The 13,844-nt window shown below is 36.4% G+C and overlaps 1 protein-coding gene across 1 annotated transcript in view; it reads left to right on the top strand.

Moving 5' to 3' along the window:
• LOC107659112 (myotubularin-related protein 13-like) overlaps positions 1-13,844 on the top strand; it is a gene marked incomplete at its 5' end in the record, with an annotated part of 78,644 nt that overhangs the window by 25,165 nt on the left and 39,635 nt on the right. The window contains 2 exons of the mRNA XM_016447939.1: positions 1,302-1,370; positions 12,512-12,682. Of these exons, the coding sequence (XP_016303425.1) occupies positions 1,302-1,370; positions 12,512-12,682 (240 nt within the window). The remainder of the gene's footprint in view (positions 1-1,301; positions 1,371-12,511; positions 12,683-13,844) is intronic.

Genomic DNA, 13,844 nt, shown 5'->3' with positions numbered 1-13,844 from the left:
TTTCTGCGTGTTGGTTGCACAACACTATTTTTTGGCAAACAAAAGAATGGTAGTAGTAAAGCTGTTTTCTTATAAAACAAGAATGATAGATTCACTCCTGGTAGACATCCTTTAGGCCATATCTGGGGACCAGAATATCATAGACACTTTTTTGATAGGGCTCTTCTGACTTGGACCTGTAAACAACCAGTAAGCAACCGCTTAGCATCATGATGAGTTTTGCACAGACAAACGCCACATACATTTTCTTCAGGAGAATGTAGTCTGAGCAGGATAAGGTCTCAGAATAATTGGGATCATTTGATGGTGAAGGATTACAGACTTTTCTCCGAGTTCATTTTCAGTGATTTAATTGTGTACAGAAGCTTAGAATGATGGAACGTTCCAGCACCCTTGGCAAACGACACAGTTCATTCCAAACATGAAAAATAGAAATTCTGCATGCTGCACCATCCATGGGGGGTCAGGAATGCAAGATCTGTGCAGGAACTGATGTTTTCGATTTACCGCCGTCTTTACATTCAGATGTTTATGCCAGGATAGAGAACAGAGATGGTGACTGGGTTTTGTATAGAAATATAATCCTGGTGTTGCTTCCAGCAGCTTCTGTCTTATATAAGACAATATATAATTTATAAAAGTGAAAAATCGTTGATAAATAAATGTACCTTCATTGTAGATAAAGATTTTAACAGAGTGCCACATCATATACAACAAATCATGAATCTGGGACTTTTCGTGAAGTTATAAAACCAATAGCTGTTTTTCCGAGTCATCTGGATTTGACTATTTCCAAGATCCTAATAAAATATAATGTCACTCCCACAGCAGCTGAACTTTTTATGCAGCAAGTTTTGATTTAATAGCTTTGTCCAGTTTAAATACGACAGTGTCATGTCAGTTAAGAATTTAAAATATGAAATTAGATTGATAATTGAAACAGCCTGAAAACTGGCTTTTCCAATTTACATGATTATATAAAATATTAAAAGCATATAGATGAAAACAACTCGAAAGCATTGAAAACCAACTGAATGGAAGCCAAGCCAAAAATAAGCATGACTTCTTTGTTTTTCCATATATAATATGCTTATCCATATTCATTAAGACAAAAATGTGATGCGTGTACATGCAACCAATACTATGACATATTGTCATGCTTTGGTAATAACACTTATATAACATAGGAAAATAGCAAGTGATGTCATGTTTTGTGCACAATTGGCCAAAGCTCTTTTTATCATCAGTTTATATACTTCAGTGGTATCATCTAACATCTCCCTGTCTCTGTTTACTCGCAGGACTGCTCCAGCTCAGAGGAATACACTGTAGCTGCCGCCTTGTTGCCCCTGACAACGGCCTTCTACCGGGTAAGTAAGAGTTGAGGTCAGGCTGACAGCAGGCATACTGGCAGCTCTAGTTACTGGATCCTAATCACAGCACATCAACACTGGCACCAGCGTTCATTAAAGCTGGAAGAAGGGAAAATTTCCACCTCTGTCCATCTGCTCAGTTTAACTCTTAAGGCACCGATATACTTCAAGTGAAGTTGAAGAACTAACTGCTTAATCCGGCCAAAACAAAGTTAGTTTGGAGTTCATTACGAGAGTATGAAACAGCTTGCCAGTGCAAACTTTCAAAAACACTTTCAAACATTTATTGATCCATGGCTATTATGCAATATATTCTCTGGTTCATTTCTTCTGTTCAGTCCGTTGAGGTTAGACGTCCACAAGTAAAAACATGAGCACACCGCAGAGCTGCTTTATAGTAGGGATTGAAATTGTAACTCCAGTTAAAAACAACACTGACATTGTTTTTTGTTAAATATTGTAAAGCCACTTGTTTTATAGCAATCTATTGTATAAAGTGCTATATACACTAAATGAACATGACATTACTTGACTGGAGTGCAGAATTGCATAACTGGTTCAACCATATCCACATTGCTATGATCAGATGTTTTCTTAACTGCTGCTTTCTCACCTATTTCTCAGTCTTATTTGACTATAATAATAGTACTACTACCACTAATGACTATTAATATTAAATAAAATATTAAACAAAATAAGAAATATTGCTATTGTAATATTTCACTGTAGAAAAAGTATTTAGGAAAAATAATAACATGCATTTATTTTCAGAATACATCTGTAAAATTACAGTACTGATACACTGAAAAATATTTGGTAGGATTCACTTTGAAATAATTTTCACTTTGAAATTGCAGTGTCAATGTGCTCACTAACAGTAACTCTAACAGAGCTTCGCTGTGAGTATATTTAGACTTTGTGATCCACTCCATTCAGCCCATCGTTGAAGGAAACCACTAAGAAGCGTGACAGTCACTCTAGCCCAGTTCAGTTTCACTGTGGTACAGGGAGAAAAGGGGGTGGTAAGGGCTGCGGGGATTTGGAGAGTGTCTGGCTTTTCAACACCGATCCATCACATGCCCACATTATTGTTGTCGTAGAGACAGACACAACTGACTGTGTTGCTTTTTAATTGTGGACTGCTCTGCGATTTGTCTGCAGTGACTCACAGTGTGCACAGAAGACATGTGATGTAATGTGATATAACATTGGCGACCCTAATGTTCGTTTGTGGGATAATAGCACTTGTCTAAGCCTTGCACACCTAACTGTAACACTATACATTGAACATTTGCTTGGTCAACGTAACCCAAACTCTTAGAGATAAGATTGTTTCTCCCATCCAGGAATGGGTTTAAATTCCTTTGGGATTGGAATGACCTGCAGGAAACTGTCACTCTAAAAATAACGGTTTGCAGTTTATCAGAAAGTACTGTCAGAAAGACAGCACTTGAAAAGAACTTGAATTTCATACCTTGAAGAGGTTAGATCGAACTTCAGATCTTGATGTCAGGACATTGCAGATAGTTGCCCAGGAGTTGTAAGCACACTGTTATGCACTTGCAAGGGCATTCTAAATGGTTGCTAGAGCATTGCAGTGGTTGCATACTGGATAGGGCTACACGATTTGGGTAAAAAATCTAATTGCAATCGCATTTTTATCAGAAAAAAACAAAACAAAAAAACATGTTTTTTTTAATCATTTAAAATGTTATATTTTTTAAGTTCCAGGTTTGCTGTGCTTATTTGTAGGGCTGCACAATTTTGCCAAATATATCAATATGACTGTAATAATAATAATTATTATTATGATTATTTTATTATTATTGTTGTTGTTGTTACTATTAAATATTAAACAGAATTGTACACTATTGTAATATTTCACTGTAGAAAAAATTGTGTATTTTGGAAAAATAATATAATACGCTTTTTTTTACTGTAAAATAAATAAATAAATAAATAAAAAGTTATATTATTTCATTGAAACTATTTCCACTCAGAAATTGCTAGCAAATTTCACATATAATTACAAATCAGCAGGTAACATGAAATATTTAAGTAAAAAGCTGAAAAATCTACTCCAACACTCAAAAAAAAAAAAAAAAAAATTAGTTTTATAGTGTATTTATGGCTGTCTTAATTCTATCTATCTATTGTCATGCTTTGGTTATCTATCTATCTATCATCTATCTATCTATATCTATCTGTCTATCCATCATCTATTTATTTATTTATTATTCATTCATTCATTCATTCATTCTATTTTTCATTGTTAAACTACCAAGCTCTTAATTTTGGCAGAAACCACAGGGTGCCCATAAAGCTTATCTTTTGGTTTCTAAGCACTTCTCATTACAGGTTTGGGAAGATGGTTGGCGCATGTTCTAATGCATATTAAAAGCATCCCAAATTCACATTAAGACCAAAACTTGCAGCCCCTGTAGAGATGAGTTCATGTGGAGCAGCATTTACTGTGAACTGCACTGAAACACTGAATCATGAGCTGCACGCATGTAAAAGAACAAAATGTTGGGCTTCTCTCTTCAACACGCAGTTCATATGTAAGGAATAATTGAAGACAGGCATTTAAATTAATTGAAAAATAATGCACACCCGAAGTGGTAGTCCAAATGATCTCAGATGCTCTTTTGCTGTGACACTGAAAACACTGAATCATTAGCTGCACGCATGGAAAAGAACAAAACGTTGTGTAACACACATTTACAGTTTAAGTTTAATACTCAGGATTAGTAGTTTGTTCACATGCAACTGAGCACCACTAATTAGTTGTAGAGATAAGTATCCGAAATGTTTCCGCAGTCATTCTTCATTTTAATTGATGAGATGCACCTTCCACAAACCGTTTTGGAGAGCTGAAAATTCCGTGCATTGAGGCAATCAATTCAAGTCTTTCATTAAGGCATCTGAAAGCTATTTCTTCAAACCTTTTTCTGTTTCACATTTGCCATTTTTATGTAAGAGCCAATCCTGATTAAAGCATTACACTAAAATGAGCTGACAGTCAGATTTGTGAAGCCCTCAATCTAGCAATAAACAACACATTCAACGAGAGAGATAAGTGAAACCTTGTTTGTTTTGCAGCGCTTCAAGGAGTAATGCCATTGATATCACGCAAACCAAAGGCTAAATTATTTCAGGTCAACTCAACTGATATATTTCATGTATCACCTGAAATCAATTCAAACCCCAGCAAGATGCACTTAAAATGCTGTGCAGTTGCTTTAATCTGCATTCAGGGCTATCCTTAGATGATCCCTGTGTAGCACCACAATTAAACCCTCATGCATTTTTCCGTGAGTCTGTGATCCACATGCCCTCCCCTTCACTCCCAGTAGCCTTGTACTAAACCACACTGCATGTTATGGAGGTTCTCAGTGTAGGCTTGGCAGGAGATAAAGGCTTCCCGCTACTCTACTTAAGGATGACCCAACTGAAGTATGGACATTACCGCAGACACACTAGAGCTCAATGTAGCCTTTGCATTCTTGAAGAGCAAGTGTGATCTCTTAATAATAGCACAACTCTTCTCGACAAGCTGCATGATTCAAGGTATCATTCATAGTGCAAATGGCTGAATATGAATGATCAATGATTTATGCATCTGGGATAAGGGTTTGTTCCAATCCCTAATCCTAAGTATGAGTAACTGCGATACTTGTCTTAGCAAATAGGGCTGCACAATTAATCGAATTTCTAATCGCGATTACAATTACGGATGCCACAATTACTTTAGCGAAGTGGCAATCAATTGTTCAAAGTCCACTTATGTTATTCTGCATGCTTAAGATGTGTTTTTTTTCTTTCTACAGGTTATCTTAAGGGTTTTCCCATTGTTTTAATTTTAGTTTTAGTATAACATTATAGTACCATGCAAATTTTTACTTTTTTTTTATTTAAAGAAGAAGCCAATCCAATATAGTTGACATTTGAGGCTTATATAAGCAATAAAAGTTTTTCAGTTAGTGTTTTCAGCTTGTTTATTTTCATATAAAAATATGGCATGCAGTTACTTCAAACAATGGTATAAACATCATTCAAGCAATGTAAATTGTGGTAATGTAATTAATAACCGCAATTACAATTTCAAGGGAAAAATCGACAATTATGATTTTTGTCATAATCATGCAGCCCTATTAGCAAACACCTTTTTTTTTTTTTTTACCTCTGGGCCAAAGGAACTCAAAGACTCGACCACAAAGTCAACAATACAATTCCCACAAAGATCCGCTCCATTTACAAGCTCATTGTTCCTCCGCTTGAGAATGTTGTTATGCCATGAATACCTCTAAGTCACCTCAAATGGAGATTTTGTAGGACGAAAAACAACTTATGCTGTCTGGTGACACCTGATACATTTTTACGTTCCTTGTGAGAAATCATGCGCTCTCACACACACGGTCAGTTTTGCCATAGCAGGTCAAAAGGTTTCTCACTAGTGATCGGCATGCATCTCATTTAGCCTTTGAGCTCTAATTCATTCTCTTTCTTCTGGGAAGTGCTGAGGCTCCAGGCATTTAATTGATATTTAATAAGCAAGGTCACTGAGATGCTGGCCAGTCATTCACAGACCATCACTCAAAAAGAGCCTCCCTGCTCATTGAACAGTTAAAAATGAAATGTAAAGACTGTTTACATGTGTTATTGTAGGAGATGTTTGGTTTGGACAAAATTATGTCAGAATCTGGCTTTTGTTATTTATTGCATTTGGGTATTTTCTCATTGTATAAACAAGTTTTGAGCATCAAATAATTTGTTTGTGATAAGTCATAATCACACCCATTCAAAACACATTTTATGTTTAATAATAATTACAATTTTAATAATAATAACAATTTGGAGCAGGATTTTAGGTCAGTGAGATTTCAAAGTGGGTTTGGCTACCCTGCAAAATGCCACAGTAGTCCTGTTCATACAGCTGTCAAAATGTCCTGTTGCTCGTCATTTGTCACTGTTGCACTTGTGCACAGTAATTTCAGTCATAAAAATAGAATTTACACAGTATAATGCAGAATGTGGTGATGTGGTCTGTGAATATTAAAGAGCAAACAGAAATCTGTTATTGAAATATGAAGTGTGAATGAGCGGCACAGTTTTGTCTGCTACACAAATACTCAAATACTGTAAAGCCGCCTTTCCACTATCTCCAACAAACGACAAGCGATAGACCGGAAGTCATTCATTTCCAGTGGAGAGTAGTGCGGGAACTACGTGGAACTCCGATCATATGTGTATATGGAAATTTCGGATCCGATTTGAACTTCGGATGCATTAAAATATTTGAACTTCTGCGGCTAGACCATATTCGACCGCTCAACTGAATGTGATGTATTTGAATCAAAACTATGAGTGCGAGGTTAGAATTACCAATATTTTTCCACTTTAATGCTATTCTGTAAACACCATTTCTGTAAAATTGCAGTTTATTATGGCAGAAAAAATTATTTTATCATTATTAACATTGATTAGCCCCATAAAACCTACTGTGTTTTTATATGGGGGGTCATTTGTTTTGTGTGGATATATTCATACATTCATTAAAGTCATTCATTTTACCATGGTGAATAAGCCGAGGGTAACAGTTGCTTCACGACCAGTTTGAAAGTTCTGTGCGACTGCTGCTAGGGGGAGAAATGCGACAATCGTATCCAAATGTCGGGAGACAGTTGAAAAGCGGCTTAACCTTTGCTGTTTTTTCAGCATCTGCCATCGCACTATATGAGGACATGAAAACATAAACTTCATCTCCAGAGCTGCCCTGAGAGTCACATCAGCACTTTTAACATTTCGTTTGATAAAAACTATTGTCATATCATATACACATAGAAATTTAAACGGTAGGTTTTATGACCACCTGTCAAAATAAAAGTTCGGTTTGACCTGCATTTAATGAACTTGTGACAGAAATAATATTATTATTGCACAGAATGCACTTCTCAAAGTAGTAGTAGTAATAATAATAATATAATTAAATAGCTTTATTTTTATAAGGATTGTTTTCATTTTAACAGCAAACCTCTGTTGTGCAGCAATTTGTTTACAAAGAACTTAATTTGATTGTTTTAAAAGATTAAATTGTTAATGTGTTATATCTTCATTAGATTACCAGCGTTTTTGGTAATATTTTGTATATATTTGATAATATTTGTATTTAATCATAAATCGTGAATTATTAAATTGTTTTATGAATTCAGTTGATTAGACATGCGTTTTGATTATTAAAATTCAATAAAACCATTAAAACAAAATCCAGAAAAATTTTAATGTAAAACACGGAATTTGGGGGAAATAAAATGGAATTTAGGGATATATAATTTCATGAATTTCATAGTGCCCTAAAATGTCATTTTGTTAGACTTTTCATAAATTGCTAATTTGGATAAGTTTCATGATTTCAATTAATTACACATGCTTTTTTGCAACAAATCAGTCCTGATCTATACTTGTTCCGTTATTTAGATGTATGTATTTACATAAATGCAAGAATGAATTATACTCCTTCATGCCATCTTCAATCCTAGAAAGTAAGGCACCTTGAAAAACTTATGATATGATGGCCCCTATAAACATCTGCTTTATGTGTATGTTCTTGGACGAGAATACGAGAGGGCATCCACAAGTTGTTGTGCTTTGCACTTTCACTTGGTTAGCTGGCTCATTGTGGCACTTCTCCAGCACATTGTCGTCTTTCCCAGAGGGCTACGCTGTTAAGGTCTGCATGCCATTGGACATGGGAACATACTCAACATGCTCTCTTTCGGTGAGCGGTCTGTTTGCATTTGAGTGAATATTCAATCTCAAAACATTAACCCACTCTTGACCGAGATCGTCAGGTGTCATTGTTGCTGCGCTATGAATTTATGTCTACTGTGATGCCTAGGAAGGTTGTAGATCTTTCAGGAACTTGCTTTGTTCTGTATGTGCACCTGTAGCATGTTTATGAGTGTATGACATCCTGTACCGGTGTAGTCTGTCCTGAGATGTTTATAGGAGTGTTTAAGGTCACCCTTCTCTGCTCATTCTTTGCTCGTATTCTAATTTTTAAAGCAGAATAACATTAATGTTCCTTTCATAATAAAAGTAACTCATTACTTTACATAGTTACTTTTATTGAAAAATGACTAGAGAGAGACTGCAGTTACTGGTTCTTGTTGCCAGTAAGTATTCGAGTACAGGTTTTCTGAAATTTTATGTTTAAGTGCAAATGAGGTGTCATCTAATTAAGTATGCACTAATTTGCATAAAGGTCTAGAACAAAGATATGAACATTGGATGAAGCCAGATTAAAAATTCTTGTTTCATTTTGTTGACATATTAGAGTCAAAGGTTTTTACAGAGAGGATTTCTCTTTTTATCACTCCATAAATCAGAAAATACTGTCAACAGCCCAAAAATATATATAAATAAATATATATATTTTTTAATTTAAGGAATAAAATGTATAAAATCAGGCGAAATACATATGAACAAATCCCTCTGTAAAAACCCTCAAAATACAAAAAAGTTTGGTGTATGCAAGTGCTGCTGAAGTCAAGATTTTTAGCTCAGTGCAGGAGAAAAATGTCATTTTCCTTTAAAGATATGTATTGTAATTTATTCCACTGACAATATAAAGTCCTATAAAAGAAGCACTTGGGCCTAACAGTGTATTTTGGATGTTTTCTTTCCATTAGTCTGAAAAAAATACTTAAAAAAAAATCTCAAAATTGACAGATACATGAAAAAACAGGCAAAGTAGTGTCTCAGCTTAAAACCTTAACCAAATCCAAAAATATATACATTAAAATATAGCTCTATATATGCCATATGACAATAGGAGTGATCCAGTTTTGACCATCGCACCACTTGCACAGTAGACTGCATCACACACACTGCATAGATCCACGTGATTGTATTATGGGAAAGGGAGAGATTTTCCGTAGTGTTTGTCAGTAAATAATGTTATGTCTGTATTTGTTATGTAAAGTATCGGGTATCTGCTTGAAATAATAAATGAATGTCATTTGCGCATACAATTGTGGTTTGAAACTACCACGAATGTCTCTGGCACTGTCTGCAGCAGGCAAGTGTTTCAGCCACAGTTCAGCAGAAATGGATTTGGGTTGTTTGTTGTCGTCAAGGCGTTACATAAATTTCTTGTCAATCCACGAGCTAGCATAACCCTGCCATGGTTCTCGCTGACCATAACTTGACCCTTCCACTGTTTACTTTGCATTGTGGGACATGATTACAGCATGTCCTGCATACCGATGGACCAGACGGCTCTGTTTGTCCAACCATTTAACATTTTGCCCTGATGTTCTTTGTTGCTTTTCTTGTTTGACATAAATCATAATTATAAATGTGCTGTTTTATCCTAGATGTCTTTTAGCTCACATAGGCATGAATATTTTATGACTTTTACGACATAATGCATTTAAACTGGGCTGTTTTGATTCCTTCCTGGCTCCGCAAATGGAATGTCTCTTAGAATTAAGCAAGCAGGGATTTGTTCCATAATGTTGATGAATCATTACCCGGGCTGTTCACAGATCACAATGAGATCTCTTTTTTCTAACACAAATTAAGCATTTGCTTTTCATCCCTGTTGGGAAATTGAGCTAAAACAGTTTCTGATGGTGGCTGGTTTTATGTTTTCTAGTTGATCAGCTGCACTACCAAATGGGGCCTTCTTGGTCAAGGTGGTTGGAGCTGATAGGCTACCTTGGACCAAATACAAACCAGCTACCATGTTCTTAAACAAAGTTACCAGTAGGAGTGCAGACACAAGGTCACATGATCCTCCACCTGATACATTCGTATGTAAAAGTTGAGCAGAAACTCCTTCTGGCAGCCAACAGTTGAGACCTCCACTATTTAGAATCTACTCATTCCAGGCATCCGTTTTCTCTGCACATCTCCTGCCCGCAATTAAACACTTTCACAAAGTCTGATCAAAAATAGCCCCCCCTGCAATGCAACATCTTGACATGTGCTCGCTCCGTATCTCTCTCTCCTGTTGTCAAGGCTGTACAGTTGGAAGAGGTCAAACTGACCCCCTCACATCTGTTGTTGGAGAACCAGCAAATCTGCACGCATCCACCCCATCTGCTGCCAGTCAGATGGTGCACAACCGTGTTGAAGACAAAGAATATTCCTCTTGCAGTGCGTTCCTGGTCCACATCCTACAATAACAACTGCACTGTTTCTCCTGCGGCATTTCTTGACACTTTTTCACTCGGCTGTATGTCAGCTGTATGTCAGCCTTGAGGAAAACGGGGTCTAGACAGCCTCAGAATATCTGCAAGCTCTCAAAGCTTCAACCTGGCCAGATTTAGCTGTATCTGCAAGAATTATGGATAAACTGAATTTATCAGCACAGCTTGACACAGTCAAGTTGGTATTAAAGGGTCTCCTGGTGTTGAAATACATATAAAAAATTTTCAACTAAATGGGGAAAAATAAACTGTCCAAACAAACCTTCACATTAATGTCTTTACTGGTAATTTCCCAGTGATATAGAGTGGGAAAGTGAATGTATGTCATAGTTAAACCTAAGGCTACTTATACAGGGATTATAAATGATTGGGTTTGGATTTACTGAAACAGCAAAAGGGGCTTCCCAAGTTCCTCTACTTGAAACAGTTTGCTTTCAGCGGTTGTGTCCCAATTTGCATGCTGTCTATTGTAAATAGTATGCATTGGTTGGAGCTGATACACCACCACCATAAACAAACCAGCTACGATCTTCCTGAAGCATCTTTACCCTTACAGGTTCAGAATAGCAGTGATTTGGAGAAGCATCAAGAAGACTCTCTCTCTCTTTTTTTTTCGCAACATTTGTGATTTGAGGTGACATGAATGACAGAGATGATGCTGGGCAGGGATGCAATAAGTTTTCATTTAGTACACCCCACCCATGTAAAAACTGTATGCTAAGAAGCGTACTATTTCAAATGGATCCATGCATTCTTGTTCATATAACATTACTTACAACCTGTTGCGATATGGAAAAGGGAGTTTGATGGTTCTCTTATGACAATGTTTTAAAAATAGCAAAGAAATTCTATTGCTCCCGATTTTTCTCTTTCCCTCTGTCCATCTGTCATTTGTGATTGCGGTTTGGTTAGCTGTTGGGAAACTAAGTAGCAAAGACAGTTTGTCATAACCTATGTTCAGGGGTTTTAAGAAGAAGACTTTAGATGGTAATTTAATCGGAGGTGTGAGCTGTACAGACCAATGGAAAGTGAGAAAGGCGTCATGCATGGTGTGTGATCCACTAAAGTTCTACATCCGTATGTGCAAATACAATAAATACAGCCTTCATCACTTTAGCAGATGTCCTTTAGAGTCAGTAAGCAGGCCACAGGTGATCTGGTTTGCGTTGGAAAGCACAGAATAACACTAGGGTCATGTTTTCAAAGTCTTGCCTTGCAAGCTCTCTCTGTATGGGGCCTACTGTATGTGTTTGACCACTAAAAATGACTGAATGCTCGTAAAACCATTGGCAACATTGTGTTACTTTCCTGTTTTCACCATTCTTTTTAATGGACTCCTTTACAAGCACCGTACAGCCCAGTTGGTTTCATGAACTATGAGGACCCCAGCTCGGCCGATTTGACCTGTTATATAGACCAGTGTTTCCCAACCGGGGTGCCGCGGCACCCTGGGGTGCCGTCTGTCGAGAGCAGGGGTGCCGTGTAAAAAATCCTTTTTTATGTGAGATAGCTAGTTATAATGGTAATTAAATAATGTTTACATATGTATAAAAGCCTACATTGAAATCTGTCATATAAATTGGTCTCTTCATTAGAAATTAGCCTACTGATTGCCACCATTGATGGACTAATTTTTTAAATAATATTAAAAATATTTGTATGACATTATATTCTGCAGTTCTTCCCTGTTGTACCGAATATCTATACTTTTCAAATTATCATATCGAAGTTAGAAATTAAAATATTGTGACAAAATTAATTTTGTAGGGTGCCACAAGTTTGTTAAAATTTCCAAAGGGTGCCGCGACTAAAAAAAGGTTGGGAAACACTGATATAGACAGTAGCAGGCACTGTGTTTATCTTAGCAGGCTGCCAGAGTTTAGTTCACATTGTGTTTCCACTGATCCATCTTCTTACCTACAGAAACTGGCAGCTGGAGTGGACCAGTTCTCCTACACCTGCATACAAGACCATCCCATCTGGACCAATCAGCAGTTCTGGGAGGCCACCTTCTACTCTGAGGTGCAAAACCAGATCAGAGCGCTTTACCTCACCGCCCCTGAGGAGAAACAACTCATCACTGCCAAGATCAAGGTAGAGTATTGAAGTCAACTTTTTTTTACTTGTTGACTAATCCCTCAATTTTTGAAATGTAATTTATTTTGAATTATAAATTTTATCTTAAAATATCAGATAATTTGACCTTTTATGTCACTTAAAATTTCAGATAATTTGACCTTTTATGACAAGACAAGACAAGGTTAAGGATGTAAAATTTAATGTGGTGCGACTCCCCAAATATGTAATGATATTTATGAAATTTGCACAAAAAAAAAGATACACTCTGTGTACACTCTGCACTGTTAATGCAGGTGAGCATCTAAAGGGTTTTAAAACCTGCTGCATTGAGTCCAGCACCTGCATATAGCTTTACATCACCCGCTGTGCACCATGTGCTCCAGTGTTTGGATTCAAAGAGTGTTTAGATCAGTGTAGCTCACTGATCATTATTGATGTGGGCAAGGAGTGATCCTAGATCAGTGCAACAGACAGCATGGAGGCTGATGCTTGACAGGAGCTGGCCTGAGTGTTCAGAGTAAGTGGATTACTGTAGTTAGTTTCAATCCCAGCTGACAGACAGGAGGCTAAATGTGGACACTCTTGGAGTCTTACAGGGTGGTGGGTTGTAGATGATAGTCATGGGTTTAACAAGCAGGAAGTGGAAGATGTCCAATGTTTCCTGACCCAGAAAATACTCTTAACCAAAAGTGTGTCATTATACATTTTTAAATGGTGAAAAAAAGCCAAGATTAATACATTTATACTAATAATATATTAATTATATAATATATTATTATTATATATTTAAATATATTTTATTTAATTAAACTCCAGTTGCTAGTGGTAATAAATGGTTTTGTTTTAATTGCTTTATTTGTCTTATGTGGGTTTGGCATTGAGCAATAGTTTTGGCAATTTGACAATATTTGGGATGCAATGTTCCCCTGTTTCTTTTTATTTTTCAGGTACTGCGAGGATTATTAAACAACTATAATAAATAACTCATTTCATTAACAAAATTAAAAAAAACTGAATGACGAATAATGTAAAAATATTGAATATATACCCTCTAAGTATACTTACAGTGGTGTGAAAAAGTGTTGGCCCCCTTCCTGATTTCTTATTTTTTTGCATGTTTGTCACACTTTAATGTTTCAGATCATCAAACAAATTTAAATATTAGTAAAAGATAACA

Source organism: Sinocyclocheilus anshuiensis, unplaced genomic scaffold, assembly GCF_001515605.1.
Source record: "Sinocyclocheilus anshuiensis isolate Anshui unplaced genomic scaffold, SAMN03320099.WGS_v1.1 scaffold87, whole genome shotgun sequence".
In the NCBI taxonomy this organism is placed as follows: Eukaryota; Metazoa; Chordata; class Actinopteri; order Cypriniformes; family Cyprinidae; genus Sinocyclocheilus; species Sinocyclocheilus anshuiensis.
This window is presented reverse-complemented; position numbering and strand designations above follow the sequence as displayed.